Source organism: Ammodytes marinus (genome assembly GCF_949987685.1).
Source record: "Ammodytes marinus genome assembly, chromosome: 14".
Taxonomy (NCBI): Eukaryota; Metazoa; Chordata; class Actinopteri; order Uranoscopiformes; family Ammodytidae; genus Ammodytes; species Ammodytes marinus.
Window position 1 is genome coordinate 30,627,210 of NC_137218.1, and position 18,189 is coordinate 30,645,398.

General features: G+C 38.3%; 2 protein-coding genes across 3 annotated transcripts in view; both read left to right on the top strand.

Annotated features, from left to right (window-relative positions):
* Nucleotides 1–555: 555 nt before the first annotated feature.
* Nucleotides 556–18,189, top strand: part of ska2 (spindle and kinetochore associated complex subunit 2) — a 67,332-nt gene continuing 49,698 nt past the window's right edge. Inside the window, exon 1 of one of the 2 annotated variants that reach the window (XM_080040448.1) lies at nucleotides 556–653. In XM_080040448.1, coding sequence (XP_079896574.1) covers nucleotides 621–653 — 33 coding nt within the window. In that variant the 5' untranslated portion in view covers nucleotides 556–620. The remainder of the gene's footprint in view (nucleotides 654–18,189) is intronic. The other variant, XM_080040449.1, reaches the window with a different exon arrangement.
* LOC307260538 (uncharacterized protein) lies at nucleotides 10,799–17,566 on the top strand (the record flags this gene model as incomplete). The annotated part of the gene is made up of 11 exons (XM_080040810.1): nucleotides 10,799–10,925; nucleotides 11,154–11,294; nucleotides 11,442–11,578; nucleotides 11,808–11,944; nucleotides 12,052–12,145; nucleotides 12,252–12,339; nucleotides 12,459–12,718; nucleotides 12,830–13,016; nucleotides 13,447–13,574; nucleotides 14,051–14,344; nucleotides 17,558–17,566. Exons 1-11 carry the CDS (start codon nucleotides 10,844–10,846, stop codon nucleotides 17,564–17,566), a joined length of 1,557 nt encoding a protein of 518 aa, XP_079896936.1. The 5' UTR covers nucleotides 10,799–10,843.

Consider the following 18,189-nt stretch of genomic DNA (forward strand, 5'->3'; position numbering starts at 1 on the left):
CTATGGGGTGACATGAAAAATGCTGTTTCTGAGGCAAAACCGAGAAATACAGAGGAATTGTGGAATGTATTCCAATCGTCAGTACCTGTTCACATGTGCCATAAATTGGTTGGCTCCCTGCAACACAGACGTGAAGCAGTTCTCAGAAACAGAGGTTATACAACTAAATATTAGTTCAGTGTATCACAGGAAAGCTAAATCTTCATGCACTTTTCAGTTGATACAGTAAATGTTTGAGTTTGTAAAGAAAAATGCAGACACTGCTATTTTTTTGAACAGTCTAATATTCATTTTTCTTCACTTTCTGTAAAGATGAAGAAACATTTGACAAATGTTTCTGCATCCTTGGATTTGGAATAGAATGTGCAGTGTCCCCAATGTATTTGCGTGTTTGGAATTAAAAGCTATTATAAGGATTTTGAATGGGAAGTAGGAAGTAATGTGTTACTGCTTTGTAAATAAAGTTTTTTTTTTTTTTAATGCAGCCATTCCACAAAAAGAGGCGGGCAGTAATCCGGCCCACACAGAGGCTATCTTCGCACACAGTTGCCCAATCAGCTTTCTCTATTCCTGACAGCTGGCCAATCACACAGCCTGCGTCCGACGGAAAACTATTCAACATGGAGCTAACAGTTGAAAAGTTCGAAGCGATGGTGAGAACAGTTTTACACTACTTTTTTTGTCTGTATTAATATGTTTTGTAAAATTGCTCTTATGCTTGTTAAACTATTCCAATAACTATCAGCAACTCATTAATAATCGAGAAATGTTGGTATTTCTCCGCAAGAACAGCCAAGCCATGGTTTTCTCTTCGGATTATTAAACAATTGAAACTCCTCTGCGCCATTCAGCTGCCCGTCCTTACGTAATATCTCCAGACATTACAACCTCTCAGTTCAGACACATATGATTTCTCCTCCTCCTTTCTACTGTCTTCAAAATCTGTTGCGCCATTTTCTCGATTGGCATTATAACATCATGCCGGTGTGGTGCCAAAAAGTGATCGGCCGCCATAAAGTGATTTCAGCCGCGGGAGCGCGCACAGCCTGTTTAAACTGGGCTATATCGCCTCGAAACGTGTGTGCGGCAGCAACTTCTGATCAGTCATACTACTCAATAGCACTACAGGATTATTGTCCGCTGTATTAACACATACATGTCTTTTTAAGGCGACCAGACATCAACGTTGTACGGGGATCGACCCCGTTTTTGGTGGCTCTCTGTGCATCAAGGTGACATAAAATAACGTGATTAATGCAGGCATATAGGCTATTGGTTTTTGATTTGTTTATGTGCTCCATGAATCAATTATCCTGCTTTTTGTTTTTAAACCACTGTAATTGAAATTATTTCTGTTTTATATACCTTAAAATGAGTTGTAAACATTCATGAGTATGACAATTAATATATTTTATCCCATCCAGTGTCTATTACTAGCTGAAACACCCTTAAATGGTCAAATATAAGGTATTTCAGTCGTTTTCTTGCTGCCAGAAATTGATCTCAAGTCCTATCTTGATACTGACATGTTTTATATGCCTTAAAATTAGTTGTTAACATTCATGAGTACAGGGACGTTGGAACTACTTTCTTAGGGGGGGTGCTGTACATTGGCCGAGGTGCAGCGCTATCAGACAAAGCAGTAGGCTACTGGTAAAATTAGCAATCTACTATAACCATGATAAAATAGCCTATTTATATTTAAAATAATTTGATTAGAATTAAGTTATTAAAACTAACTATAAAAGCAAATAACATTTAAGAATTTTCCAAAGTTTCCTTATAGCCTTTAAAAAAAAATCATGAATTTGAAGGACGTAGGTTTTGATTAAACATTGGGTTGTGACAATTTATAAGTGGGGGTCTGGGGGTACTCCCCCATAATTTTTGGAGCATTACATCCTTAATTTCCTGCATTCTGGTGAATTTTTATTCACCAATTTGTTCCTTTTCTGCATACATTTGTATTCTTGAGCCCCGGCGCTGTGATCGGTGAATGATAACCGGGGTAGAGCACGTCACGTTGTCGAGGTGAAGGCTTCCGCGATATCCGTTAGTTTCAGTTTACAGCCGACAAAGTTACAATCACAACGACCGCATAGACAGCGCATGGACAGCGTTTTAATGAAGCCTCTCATTCTTATTATCATAAGGGCGTTGAAGCAAATTATGAAATCTTAACATTACGGCGGCCCTGCTGGTGCGTAAAAGGACAGCGCAGTTGGCAATCTCTCCTCAGCAGTGCAAGCCACAGCAAAAGTCCATCGCACAGCTGATTCCTGCCTCTGATACGTTGACTCGCAACATAATGACTCAAGGCTTTGCATTGGCTTTGGCGATTTCCCGTGCCTCTTGTTTTCTCTCCACACAAAGCGTTCTCTCTCCCATTGCACACACACTTGCCCCGGCCGCTTCTGAGAGCACAGCCAGTGTTGGTTCCACCCGAAAAAATCAAATAAACACAAGTTGGACACAGGCCCTGAAGCTGAATGACCGCTCTGGTAACGGGCATTACTGGACGCCGAATACTAGACCCCGAATATAAGACGACCCGACTTTTTTACGACCTTATGAAGTGTTAATATTCTCGCCTTTACTTGATGCATGCGCGTTCACCGGCCGGCGGGGACACAATTCTTATCAGCGGTAACTTGGCACGATACCGGCACACACCTTGGAGGAGCAGGTGCGCAGGTGAACGTTGCATCCTGTCAGCGCGTCTCTCTCTCTCTCTCTTTCTCTCTCCACCCTGTGGTAGGGCGCTTAGCAGACTGGATTTTTAATGATAACCTAATGCTCATTAGTGTGTGCCCCTCAGCACTCTCACCTACCGAAGTGTGCATGGGAAGGCGGGGCACAACCGTAATCTCGTCCTGGGCACGGTGAAGAAATGCGACGGGCATATAAATAATCTAGCCTATATAGTATATAGCCTATAAACTATATAGCCTATATTATAGTGTATATATTTATGCTCTGTCAAGTTGATGTGAGGGAGCAGGAGATGGGAAATAGGACATAGGCTATGAGACTGTTTACAGGAGCAATCGCGGGAGCACAGGGCAAAGTGTAGGGGGGCGGAGAGGGGGTGCAGGCGGTGGTGAGGGGGGGTGCGGCCGCACCCCTACTTCCAAAGTCCCTGCATGAGTATCACAATAAATATATTTTATCCCATCCAGTGTCTATTACCAGCTGAAACAACTTTAAATAGGCAAATATAAGATATTTCAGTTTTGCTCCTGCCAGAAATTGATCTCAAGCCCTATCTTGATACTGACATGTTTTATATGCCTTAAAATTAGTTGTTAACAGTCATGAGCATCACATTAAATAGATTATATCCTATCCAGTGTTTATTACCAGCTGAAACAATCAAAGCCAGTTCCAGGAGTAGGCCAGTTCTGCATTCTGAATGAAATGTTTTTACTTTATTGGAATAATCTTATAACTGGCACTATTGCTAAAGCTAAATAAAAAATTGCAACTCATTATTAACTTTCTCTCTCTCATTTAGTATCTGTTACACAAAAAAACAACTAACTATCTGTTCGAATACAGTTAGGATAAGTCAGTTAGAATAAGAGACTTAACTAAAAGGTGTTTTGAGCTTATTCTTCTTTTGAAATTACATGCTTGTGCGTTCCGCTTGAGCAATACTCCCTCAATATACTACTAATTTCCCAAGTATCCAGTACAACTATCTCTTGTGGAAAGCTTTTCCAATTCAAAACTAGAGGGATACAAGATGTAAATCATTAAAAAATCACTTAAGATAATACTGGATGTGTATATCACTGAAACTTAAACAAATGTGTCCATAAAATTCTCTCATTCTGCATTTAGTGTTCCTTAAAGCGCTTTCTAATGCATATTGAAATAAAAGCAAATTTAGAAAAAGGATGTGAAAATGTGTCCATTCAGCTATCAGATACAGTCAGTGAAATTCCAAAAAAGAGGGAAATAAAACTTTGAGTAAACTTGTTAATCTGTAACAAGATACAGATGTTGACCTTGAAGCTACAATCGTTCAAAGTTTTTTATTTGTGCTCAACAATTACAATAGCAGTTGTTGAAATGGTAATTCTTGTTTTCCCAGACTTTCAACAGTGCCACATACATACAGAGTGCAAGTTAAGTAAATGAATAATATACATATACAGTATGATGTGGCACCACATGTCAGACGGCATCTGGCAGAACCACTTGAACAGGGGTTTTTACTTGAATAGTTACACAAATAATGATGTATTCAAAATAAATCCATTTACTATTTAATTTTTGTAAGCTAAAGTGTTACATTGGCTGTATGGTCGTTGGTAGTGTATAACCTACCACACTGTTTTGTAAAAAAATTATATTTTCTAATCTCTTTTTCAAGGTTGGGAGGGGTCTTAGATTGTTTTTCTGCCATGCTGATAATAGACTTTTTAAAAGGCTCCTGTGTAGCCTAAACCAACATTTTGAAGAACATCACTCACTATGACTATTTTACATCATAGGGCTACTAACTGGACCCAATGCTTCTTCAAGTAATCTGAAAATCACAGTGGCCATCATTAAATCCCAATAACAATATCAAAGATGAAACATTTCAACAAATGTAGGCATGTTGACAAGTGAAGACAGTAAAAATGACTTAGGCCTATTTGCACCCCCTGCTGCCCAAAAATGAAAATGTTGCTTTTATTTGAAAATGAGATTTTTTTATTTATTCTTCATCTAAATCTGATCTAAATGTAAACTATGATTTTACCCATATTAGGTTACATTGCTATTTTTTTTACATGGGCCTAGCGTCTGTATTATGTGTCCCACTGATTCACATTAAAAAAAATTACATTTTGAACTGATCTTGAGAATAAGTGTGGACAGCTTTGTGTTTATAACTGCATCTGTTGGAAATAATATACATTTAGGCTGGGCCTATGAAATGGATTTCAGAACTCCTAGCCAAGGACACCTAATTTGATAGTTTGCACAATAATCTTTTTTTTGTAGGAATACAAACTTTTGGTATAATTACAAGGAAAAATCTCTGAACACAAATATTAACTTTAGAGACAAGTACAGCACTCATGTGATTTGCTGAAAGGAAGAGACAGGAAGGAAGACATGTTCTCAAAATTGAAAATCCTTTTTTCAAATTTCAAACTGGCAGGCTTTGCAAATAAATTTGCCCCTCCTGCGTCTTTGCACAGCTTTTGTGAAACCATTGTTCACAACTGTCACAGCCAATCTGGATTAGAAAAAACGAGATAAAAAACACACATTTAAAGTTAAGTAGTTGCAAAACATTTCTCAGTTAAAAGCTGACCATCGTGAAAACTATTGTTTTTTAAGTTTAGAATTAGGCTACATTTAGAAATATTGTGTCCATTTACTGTGGACTTTAAATATAATGTCAAGTTGATTTTTGAAGATGATCCTTTTAAACTGAACCTGAGAAGTATGTAAATTGCATTAAAGATTTGTGAACCATCAGATTGAGAGCCAGACCATCATTCAGCCGAGGAAGCTTCAAAGTACATATAGTATAAAATATAAGCCTTTACCCAGTGAGTGTCACCATCCCTCTCTCCGCAAAAATGACACAGGTCTTTCAAGTCACCTATAAAGACAGGTGGATAATAATGAACTTTTACTAATCATAAGCAATGTTTTTCTGCGCAAATAATAATTATATGATCAATTTAATGATAGGTCTAGTTAAACAAGTATTCACAGCTAAAATCAAGTTGCCATCCAGTCTTATCAATGATATGTGGTTTAACATAATGTATAATATTTTTATGTTTTAAGAGACACCTGTGTTTTGAAGGAGAGACGGCAATCTGCTGTCTCATGTCTTCAATGCCTGCATTGGAGTTGTCAAATGCCATAGGACAACCCCCCAAGATGCACTCGGCAAACTGTGAATAAAAGGTACAAGAATAGATTTATTAAGGGAAAGAATAGCTTTCATACAAAAGGATCTTAGAACATATTGAATTATTCTTTTTCAGAAGAATAAACAGCTGCATAATTCATTATTCAAGTATTTAAAATCCAGTTTCAGATCAATTTCTGGCAGGTGCAAATCGTCTGAAATATCTTACATTTGCCCATTTAAAGTTGTTTCAGCTGGTAATAGACACTGGATGGGATAAAATTTATTTATTGTGATACTCATGAATGTTAACTAATTTTAAGGCATATAAAACATGTCAGTATCAAGATAGGGCTTGAGATCAATTTCTGGCAGCAAGAAAACAACTGAAATATCTTATATTTGCCGATTTAAAGTTGTTTCAGCTGGTAATAGACACTGGATAGAATAAAATATATTTAATGTGATGCTCATGAATGTTAACAACTCATTTTAAGGCATATAAAACATGTCGGTATCAAGATAGGGCTTGAGATCAATTTCTGGCAGCAAGAAAACGACTGAAATATCTTACAGTCATATGAAAAAGTTTGGGAACCCCTCTCAGCCGGCATTATAATTGACTCTGCTTTCACAAAAAAAAGATAAAAGTGGTATGTCTTTAATTTACCAGGAACAGCTAAGTACTGGGATGTTTTCCAAACAAAGATTTTTTGAAAAGCAGTATTTAGTTTTATGATATTAAATAAAATGTGAAAAACTGGCTGTGCAAAAATATGGGAACCCTTGTGGTCTTGCTGATTTTAATGCATGTAACAGCATGTAAAACTGAGGACTTTAAACACAAAATTGGTTGGATTATGTTGTTAAGCCTTGAACCTCATATAAAGGTCTGTTTAATCATGATAAAAGGTATTTTAGGTGCCTAAATGCAAGTTCCACTTCTCTTTGACTCTCTGCAGAAGTGAGACAGAATGCGATCATCAAAACAGCTCCCAAAAGATCTTAAAACAAAGATTATTCATTGTCATGGTTTAGGGGAAGGCTACAAGAAGCTTTCCCAAAGGTTTCAATTGTCAATTTCTACTGTAAGGAACGTTGTCAGGGAATGGAAGGACACAGGCACAGTTGCAGTTAAATCCAGGTCTAGCAGACCAAGAAAAGTACAAGAGCGGCATATGCGGCGGATTGTGAGAATGGTTGCACACAACCCAAAGGTCACCTCCAAAGACCTGCAAGAACATCTGGCTGCAGATTGTGTATCTGTACATGGTTCTACAATTCAGTGCAATTTGCACCAAAACATCTCTATGGCCGGGTGATGAGAAGGAAGCCCTTTCTGCGCCCACGCCACAGATACAGTTACATGGAGTATGCAAAAGCTCATTTAGACAAGCCAGATTCATATTGGAAGAAAATGCTTTGGACTGATGAGACAAAAATTAAGTTATTTGGTCTTTATAAAAAGCAGGTGTTTTGGTGCAAATTGTGCTGAATTGTTGAACGATGTACAGATACACAATCTGCAGCCAGATGTTCTTGTAGGTCTTTGGAGGTGATCTGTGGGTTGTGTGCAACCATTCTCACAATCCTCCACCTATGCCGCTCCTGTTTTTTTCTTGGTCTGCCATGCCTGGGTTTAACTGCCACTATGCCTGTGTCCTTCCATTTCCTGACAACGTTCCCTACAGTCGAAATTGACAATTGAAACCTTTGGGAAAGCTTCTTGTAGCCTTCCCCTAAACCATGACAATGAACAATCTTTGTTTTTCAGATCTTTTGGGAGCTGTTTTGATGATCCCATTCTGTCTCACTTCAGCAGAGAGTCAAAGAGAAGTGCAACTTGCATTTAGGCACCTAAAATACATTTTCTCATGATTAAACAGACATTTCTATGAGGTTCAAGGCTTAACAACATAATCCAACCAACTTTGTGTTTAAAGTCATCAGTTTTACATGCTGTTACAGGCATTAAAATCAACAAAACCACAAGGGTTCCTATATTTTTGCACAGCCAGTTTTTCACATTTTATTTTATTTCATACAACCAAATACTGCTTTTCAAAAAATCTTTGTTTGGAAAACATCCCAGTACTTAGCTATTCCTGGTAAATTAAAGACATACCACTTTTATATCTTTTTTGTGAAAGCAGAGTCAATTATAATGCCGGCTGAGAGGGGTTCCCAAACTTTTTCATATGACTGTATATTTGCCCATTTAAAGTTGTTTCAGCTGGTAATAGACACTGGATGGGATAAAATATATTTATTGTGATACTCATGAATGTACTCTTTCAAAGGTTTTTTTATTCATAAAAAAAAAAATTTGCAAAGCAAATACAATGATTAATTTTTTTCCCCTTCCCCCCCCCCGAACACACCCCTCCCACATCTCACCCCCACCCACAACCAATCCTGCAGCACACAAAGAAAAAGAGAGAAAAAAAAAAAAATAACAATACACAATGTTAGAAAATGACATGGACGAAATACACGCTACAAAAAACAAAAATAAACAATCGATGAAAAAATAAAAAAAATAAATAAATAAAAAAAATAAAAAAGAGGGGAGGGGGTAGCTACTCCTGTATTATTGTAGTTGGTTTTTCAAAATAATTTATGAAGGGGCGCCAAATTTTGTCAAATTTAATCTCGGATCCCTGGGTAATATAAAGTATTTTCTCTAGATTCATACATGACATAATGTCTTTAATCCAGTGTGAGTGGGAAGGAGGAGCAGGATCTTTCCACTTGAGTAATATAGCCCTACGAGCAAGTAGCGAGGTGACGGCCAGTACCTTCAGCTTCACTTTAGGCAAGCCCGGATTTGGAGCAATGCCAAAAATTGCAGTAAAAGGGTTCGGCTCTATTTGATACTGCAGTACTTCAGAAATTGTTTGAAAAACTGATGTCCAGAACTCAGTCAAGGTGGGACACAACCAGTACATGTGAAAGAGTGATGCCGGTGCGTTCTTACAGCTATCACAGGTCGGGTCTACATCGGGGAACATACGAGCTAATTTAGTTTTAGACATGTGGATACGATGTACTACTTTAAATTGCACAAGAGCATGTCGGGCGCACATGGAGGTAGAATGTATCTGATCCAGGACTGAATCCCACATGTGATCTGTGAAGGCAGAACCAAGGTCCTGCTCCCACAGAGTTCGTATAGCTGCTAATGAGGGGCTATGCAACTTCGAAATAAGGTTGAAAAACACAGAAATTGGGCCTTTTAATGTGGGGTTTATAGAAAAAAACAGATCGACATGATTGGCTGGCGGTTTGTGAGGGAATTGGGCAATTAACTTCTGCGTAAAATTCCTGATTTGCAGATATCGGAAAAAGTCTTTTCTATACCAAAATGTTTTGTCAATTGAGAAAAACTAACAAATAGATCATTAATAAATAAGTCACCGAAGCATTTTAAGCCTTTTTTATGCCAGATCTTGAATGCACCATCCACAGTCGAGGGAGTAAACAAATGATTAGCTGATACTCATGAATGTTAACAACTAATTTTAAGGCATATGAAACATGTCAGTATCAAGATAGGGCTTGAGATCAATTTCTGGCAGCAAGAAAACGACTGAAATATCTTATATTTGCCCATTTAAAGTTGTTTCAGCTGGTAATAGACACTGCACAGTAAATTCCCCAGTGTTAAATATGCAGTGTCAAACTCCATTAACTCTATCTGAGTTAATATAACAACAGCTGGAGTAGAATGCCTCCTAGTGTTGGTGTCAATTTCGGTAGTTAAAAGACGGGGTGTAGAAAGTACTCTATAAAGCTCCGCCCACCCCTTTCTCATTTCAAAACTTCCCCGACTCTCTCCATTCCGCCATTTTCAACAGCTTTCGTCGTGTCGACGAAGTCTGGTAAGTTTCTCCTCTTCTTTCATTTAAGCAAACATTTAGCATATCTACATGACTAATGTTTTTAAACTGCCTTATTGTCATTTACCGTGTACTGCAGTTAGTTTTGTATGGTAAAAATAGAAAATCCAGTTGTGGCTAGCTGAACAAATAAGCAGTACCTAGCTTCTTAATTTCGGCTAACCTGCTACCATAAAACAGGATTTAGTCGGTAAGAGGTTACTTTAACATTATGAAGGTTTATAAAAAGTGCATTGGTGGTTATCCTGTAATAATTTTAGACTCCAGTAGGTAAAGTGGGAAGACTGCATATGTGGGAAGTGTACCAAATTGCGCGGGCAATACAATTGTGTAGCCTTACTAGCATAGCCACTGAAATGTTAACTTAGTACATTAATTTTGGATTTACAAGTGTAAAAAGTGTGAAAGTTATCCAAATAAAGTTACTGTTAATTACTTTCACCTCCGCTTAAAGTGTAGGCATTCTCTTTCTGATGCCTGGCAGTTTTTACGTGATTTCGGTGTAGTTACCTGACAGTTTGAAACAGGCTTATTGCATGTCAAAGAACGTGGTTTGCAGCCGCACGCTCCAAAGTCCACCATTTTGCTTTGTCCGCCATCGGGAACAGCACATCCAAGTGCAACGCCGCTGCTTTTGCCTTTCACTTTGTCACAGGATAGCCATCGGTGGAGGCAGACATTTATCAATAATCTAAATCATCATTTCTTGCTGAATTTTCAACCGATTTTCAAGCCGTTTGCTTTACATGGCACGGGTATTTGCGGTGAAGGATACTTGGTTACCAAAAAGTAAACAGTAGTTCTGTATGAATGCATATTATTCTATAAATTATTATAAAATATACATTTTTGTACATTTTGGACACACAGGTATGCTATAATACATTTCAGGTTGCTCTAAAATATAAAGTTTATAACAACTAAACTTTGCAATGATGCTGAAATATATTATGGATCTTAACTGTGTGTGTGTGTGTGTGTGTGTGTGTGTGTCAAATTGCACCCAATTATGTATTTTGATTGTAATAATAAGCCTGAGACATTAATTGGGAAATGTTTTTTTTTCTCTGCAGGGAGAATGTTACTGAAAGTAAAACTGGGTGACTGCCAAAAATGTGTCCGAATACTGGAGCCGACTCTGTCAGAGTTTCTGATTGCAGGTAAGCTTTTGACTTAATGGAATCGATATTTGTGATCAGCTTTAAGTGACTTAAATTTATATCTACATGGCTTTGGATACACACATTACTCTGCAGTTATGATGCTATATTTTAGCAATTAAGTTGTTTTATTTCACCTTAAAGTGTTACAGATTTAGAGAAAGTGAATAGTAGATTAATTTGAAATTACACTTTCTCTTTACATATGCTTTTATTTTTGTTTCCTAGCTTTTGCGAAGTTTGGTGTTCCTCCAGTAACGGAAGGTGTGAAAGTGGTTGACAGTTCAGGCACTGAATTGGATGAAGATGTGTTTGAGGACATACTAAAGGATCCTTCAACAGGGGTACTAACCATCAAGTATGACACAGGTTTGTTTCAGTAAAACATTAATCTATATTTAATTCACATGTTATGTATTTGTAATGTTAAGCTTATATTATTGATTAGATATGGTAAGGCTCTATGAAAAAGTGTGTAATTTTCTTTCTTTATTCTGGTTCTCCAATCATGGTTAGAACCTGTCCACACAGTGGCATCCTCTTCTGAGCCATCCCTGCCATCATCACTCGATTTGTCTGACTCGCAGGATACAGTTATCCTTACAGAGAGCCCTTCCAGAAAACGCCAGAGGTTTGATACAGAAGCTAAACAAGTAAGAGTTGACACACAAACATCAATGCTTTCTTGTGAAACAGTGTGGTCTGTTGTTGAATATTTTTTAGAGTTTAGTTCAGATTAGCACAAATGGAGGTTGTATATTACATGGGTTGAAGACTTTGTAGAAGCAATGATGTTATTTAATTAAAGCATTATGATTTAACTTTGAATTCAAGTCGATATATTTTCCAATATTGCTGAATTGTTTTGCATTGTGTTTTAAGTTGGTGGAGTCCATCCTTTCCACAAAACCTGGAGGGGAACGTATACTACAAGAATACAATCGAACCAAGTCTTTGGTGGACGAAACCAGGAGGAAAATGGTCAACATACTGGCAGCTGACTTGACCGAGAAGAATGGGTAATTTGATGATTGTTTTTAGTCAGGCCTTATGTCCTTTATCTAGCTTTCTTGGGGGTAAGGTGAACCTAGGGAATATGAGTAACAAATATTTTTTTTTGTTGTAGAACATCACCTCCCAGACAGTTGAAAGAAAAGTACGCCAGAGGAATTGTGACATTATTCCCCTACCTCAGTGACCCATACGCTAAGAATGGCTATGTGAGTTGCGTACAGTAATAGTTTTTGCAATGGAAAATAGTGTATTAAAGTTTAAATCCTACCAGCTTTTATTAATTGTATTTTTGTTATCCTTTCCTCTGCCAAGGAGCATTACTATGATGGGGAGAGTGGCACTGGGTACTTGGCTTGGAGGATTAAAACCATTCAAAGATCTACTGCTAAAGACAGACGAGGTAAACCTGTAATAAAACTGGCTAACTGTGTAAACAGAAACAATCACAAGATGAGTTATTGCCTCTTTGTACATTATTTCTCAAGATACATATTTTTCCATTTGTTTAAACATACATAGAATCAGCGGAAGGATCATCGGGTAAAGACATGTCTGGAGGACCAACGGGCAGAAGAGAGACCCAATTTGTTCCTGAGGCATCCGTAAGTGAAGATGAGTGCCAGGAAGCAATGTCACTGATGAGACATTCAGCTGACGAGGACTTAGTCAAGAAGAAGATGAAGCTGACATTTTTCCATCGTCGCAACATGCTCCTCGACCCCCAGCAGTCAAGCAACATACTATCTGACTTTCCACGTTTCAAAGACGTCAAAGGCTTGGTAATTATCTATTATTACTGTTGACAGGAGTATAACAAATAAATTGTATTTCATAGTCAAACAACTAGCACCTATGCGGTCATGAAATTCTCACCCACTGCCCCAATCCAGGTTGAACAGGATTTCATTCTGATGTTCGGTGAGGGTGTGTCCGACAAGTTTCTGGAGCGATGGCCAGGCACATTCAAGAAAAAGATCATCCAACAATGCAGAAAGCTTCCCAACATCAGTGAGCTTGAAGAACTCCTGCTGGCAGCTGATCCTCCTCTGGATGGCATTGACGTGGACGAAGACTTAGGTAAGTTATCTGTAAACATACTGGTATTGAGTGTACTAGACTTGTAGGCTTAAAAGGATACTTCCGTATTTTTGGTGTTGCATAGGGTACTTATGCATAGTTAGTATTTTACCTTATGGGAGATGGCAGTCAGCGCAATCATTTTAAGGAGCAATGCCTTTATGAAAAATGTCAGACATTTTTCTATACAGTAAAAGTCAAAAACGTTATTCCCTTGAATGACACAATGCATTCTAACTTTTGACTGGTACAGTATATTTAACAAAGTTTCAAATGAAAGAGTTGGCAAGATTTCTAGTCTGTGGCAGGTTTTTCTGCAGATTTAAAACGGCTATCCATTCTTTTTTGTGAAAATGCTTACATTGCAGATGAATTGTAATGTAAAGAGTTCACATAATTCAAACCTGTAAACAAAAAACTGGTGTTACAGGTTGGGACAGTGACCTCTCATCGGTTTTACTGCTGTCACACCTGATTCCACCGTCTGCCCAGGGACGGAAGAGACCAGGGAAAGTGTCCGCGTCCCAAGCAGAGAAACATCTTGTCATCTTCAAGAAGGTTAATATTTTTCCTAATATTGCATCCATTGTAACGTCCATTGATACATGCAAGACTCAGTTCTTTCCACAGATGTTTAATGTTGCACTTGTCGTCTTCAAAAAGCTGCATTCTTGCATTCTTTAGCTTGCCAACACGTTTCACCATGACATCATCACACCCAAACACCATAGGACTACAATTCAGACATACAATTAGCTCAAGCTAACTTCTGGAAGCTTCCAGGGAATAATAAAAGGGTCAATCAAAGAAACAAAGCAACAGGTACATTTACAAAATACTACTATTCAGTCCACCTTGTGGTCAAAGAGTGAAATTACACATATAGTCCACAGGGCAAGAAAACACTGCCTGAAGTTACTACCATGTTCATTTTATCATCTATGTGTGCATATTTCTTCCCAATAATATATAAAAATATTTATTAATACATAACAACCAAGTTAATTTTGTCGTCTGTGTGTGTATCTTCTCAGACTGGAACAAGCATCCAAGAACATCTCGACACCATTAGTACTAGCGCTCAACCATATCTCCTGGCTGTTGGAGTAAGGAAGGATGCAGTCCACCAGTTCTTCATCATTCTGGATAGGAGTGCCATACCTTGCAGGTCAACTTCTTCTCTAGGGGCTTTCGATGAGCTGTTTAAGGCACATTTTGTGTTCGGCACATCATACAACTCCATGCTCCATAACATGTACATGTTCATCCAGACCACGGTGTACAACATCGATGTTGGGAAAGTCAAGGAGAGTCCTCGTGTTGCTGAAGTAAGGGCAATGTTACTCAATTAGTGCTTGAGGTTGTTCCTCCATCATGAGGTGCTTTGTTTGTCAGGCTGAATTAAAAAGTTCCAATATGCTTGTTAGGCACTTACGTTTAGTTCATGGTTACTTGCCTGGAAGAAACCTTCGCCTTAAATGTGTTCAGACTGGATGTGGATCTGTGTTCGGTACTTTTTCTGGTTTTAGGAAGCATTTAAACACCAAGCACACAGAGTATTTAGACCAGCAGGCTGAAACTGATGTTACTTTAAACGGTGCAGGAGAGGTTGTGGCAAGTAATGTAGATGAGACGCCAACATCATCTGAACCTTCTATAAATTCTGAGAAGAGCACTCTTGATATGTGTGCCTCTGCTGTTGCACAACTCAAGGCAGCTGGATTAAGTCAGTCTACTGTAAACAGTTTTGTCTCATCCATGGAAGAAGTGTTTTTTGAGATTAATAGTCAGGCTAAAGATGCAGCTTTACAGTGCTTATCTCCTCAGGACACTGAAAATAAGAATAAAATACAGGAATCCTTCAAACAGTTGGAAAATGGAAATCCCTTCACATGCTTGAATACAGAAACCAAACGAAACAAACACTTCAAAGAGAAATGGGGAAACGTTGAACCTGTTGAAAAGGTGCTCGGCACAAGATTTGACAGCAGAAGAAACAAATCTACTGGGACATATGACCAGGTCATTATAACAGATAAGTTTTCATATGTTCCCATCCTAGAAACACTTAGGAACATTTTTGATAACCTAGAACTGACCAACATGTTCAAGCCCAGACACTTTCCCAAAGAAGGTGTTTATACAGACATAAGAGATGCCAACTATTTTAAAGAAAATCCGTTATTTTCTAAAGAGAACGATGCATTGCAGATTCAACTGTTTTATGACGACTTTGAAACAGCAAATCCCTTGGGCTCTAAAAAGGGCAGTGTTTCCCCTACCATTGTACAGGCCTGGCGGGGCCGCCAGGCCAACGGGACCCCCCGCCAGGCCAACAGCAGCCTAACTTTAAAAAAAAATAATAATAAAAAAAAAAAAATTATTATCAATTTTTCATTGATTCCGTAATAATAATATGCGAGCGTCTGCGCGGCACTGTCGGTCTACCCCTCGTGTGCGCCTGTCTTTACAACCTCTCGTTTGATCATCCCATCAGCTGATCTGTGTGTCTGCGTGTGTGTATGTGTGTCTGCGCGCGGCGCGATGCGCGTGTGTATTCGGTGCGGGTGCGCACTTGTTAAAACACGGAAGCCAATGAGCAGGAGCATGACTAGCAAGCAAACGTTGAACTAGTGGCGAAAATAAAACCAGCGCCTGCTCTATGGAGATACTAAGGACTCAGTAACAGGGACGTTGAACAGGAAAAAGTGCTGCGCAAAGTTTAGAAAGTTAAAATCGCTACGTCGCCGTGGCAACACAACCAATCTGTATCAACAGCTGAGACAGCGCTGAAAAAAACGGCATGCACTCGTTTCAGTAAGTTTACAAAAGTGCCACACTGCTACTGCCTTTGACATTCTTCTCAGAAAAGCATTCATTTATTTTCAAGGGACATATTAATTTATTTATTGTTTTAACTGTCAAGTTATCTTGAAAACAGCAGGCTATTGTAGGCCTACAAGCTTTATGTTTTTGTATTTTCAATGCTACTTTATTTGTATGTTTTAAATTGAGAAATAGGCTAGATGAAATATAATGGTCGGAATAGGGAATTTGCCTTATGTAGCACACATGTTGATAGGCTAATCATGATGTGTAGCCTATGTTAATTCATTTATTTTCAACAAGGCTATTTGCATTAAAAAAAAATAAAGAACATTTTTCAATAGGCTAGCTTCAAGGTGAGGTGATTCAGATTATTCCAGAAATGAGTCTAAACAGGACCTGTCTATATTAGATCTTAGTGTTTATTGTTTTTTTATTGAAATCCATGTGTTTTTCTTCAATAGGTTACGTGGCTTGTGTCTCCAAATTATTACAGAAAATAGTTATAGGCAGGGCATATGTTGTTTACAGAGCACAGAATTAATCAGATTTCGCCTCTCAAAGTGCACCAGATTGATGCATTTAACTTTAAAAAGGATAAGGTTTCTTCTGCAGGGGCATGCCCCCAGACCCCCCTAGAATGTCCATTCTCACCCAGCAGGATCTAAAAATCCTGTGAGAAACACCACATGTACAAACGTACTGAATGTGAAAGCATAACCCTATGCCCTCATTTTTAACAGGCTGTCAAAAGAGGCTCATCCCAAATGGGGTTCGTTTTGGTCAATTTCTTCTAGAAATTTGGTACGCACGCGGCACGCATACTCTTTATCAGCTCTTACCACCGGGCCTAAAAAAAATTCTAGGGGAAACACTGAAAGGGTATCCATAAATTAGGGGCTATATATTTCACTCTGAGAAATTTTCCCCCAATCTTTAATTCGGCTTTGATTAATATTCATTTATGTGCTCTTTTCCACGCACAGGACATAAAACGTTATGGTTTTAATCTGGTACTTGAACCACTGGTGAATGATATAAAAGTACTTGAGACAGAGGGACTTAACATTTCCATGTCTGAAAGTGTTATTCATGGTACCATTGTCCAGGTCACTGGGGATAATTTGGGTTTGCATGGTCTGTTTGGCTTTGTGGAATCATTTAGTGCTCGCTATTGCTGTCGTTTCTGTCTCCTTGAGAAAACTTGTTTTCAAACTGTGTTCTGTGAAGATAATCCTGAAGTTGTATTAAGAACTATTGAGATGCACACCCAGCACTGTCAAACTTTACAAACTAACTCTACGCTACCTCATACATATGGTGTGAAACGCACTTGTCTGTTGAATACGCTACAGTATTTTAACACATCAAACAACTTTTCTGTAGATATAATGCATGATATCTTAGAAGGGGTTGCTCAGTTTGAGGTCAAACTTGTTTTACAGTACATTCAGGGCAACTTCCTGAATGCCGAACAACTGGCTGGTAGAATACATGCTTTTGACTACGGTTATATCAACAGCGAAATCGACCACCTAGAGTAAAAATGCTTGATGGAAGTAATGATTTGGGACTGAATGCTATACAATCCTGGTGCATATTGCGCAACATGCCTTTGCTTTTTGGTGATTTATTTCAGACAGGTGATGGTTATTGGCGTCTTCTACTTTTGCTTCTACAGATTGTTAACATTGTTTTTTCACCTGTCCTCTCAGAAGGCATGACCATATACCTCAAACACTTAATCATTGATCATCATCAACTCTTCAAGCAGTTATTTCCTCAGCTCAATCTCTTACCAAAGCATAATTTCATGATTCATTACCCTCGTATTATAAGGACCATTGGCCCAATTCTGCACATGTGGTGCATGCGTTATGAAGCCAAACATAATTTCTTTAAGAAACAATTAAAAAGCTTTAAAAACATTACACAAACATTAGCCAAAAAGCACCAGGGTTGTATGGCATTCTATCGAGAATCCTTTACCAAGGAAAGACTAACTCTAGGCCCAGGAAAAATGCTTCCACTAGGTGAGCTCAAAAATGGCCCAGACATTGCGTCCAAATTTGGAGTTGAATTGTCAACCAGTGTTTTTTCTGCCAAATGGATTAAATACCATGGTACCGAGTACCGCCGTGACTTCATTATCTGTACTGAGGTAGCATTTGAGATGCCTGTGTTTTGTAAGATAGAGTCTATTGCTGTGAAGGATGAAAATGTATTACTCTGTGGAAGACTGATGGAAACTGTTTGTTTTGAGCATCATTACCATGCCTTTAAGGTCAGACTGCATCCAGACAATGTTCAAAAAGTGTTGCACATTGATGAGCTATGTTACTTTAAA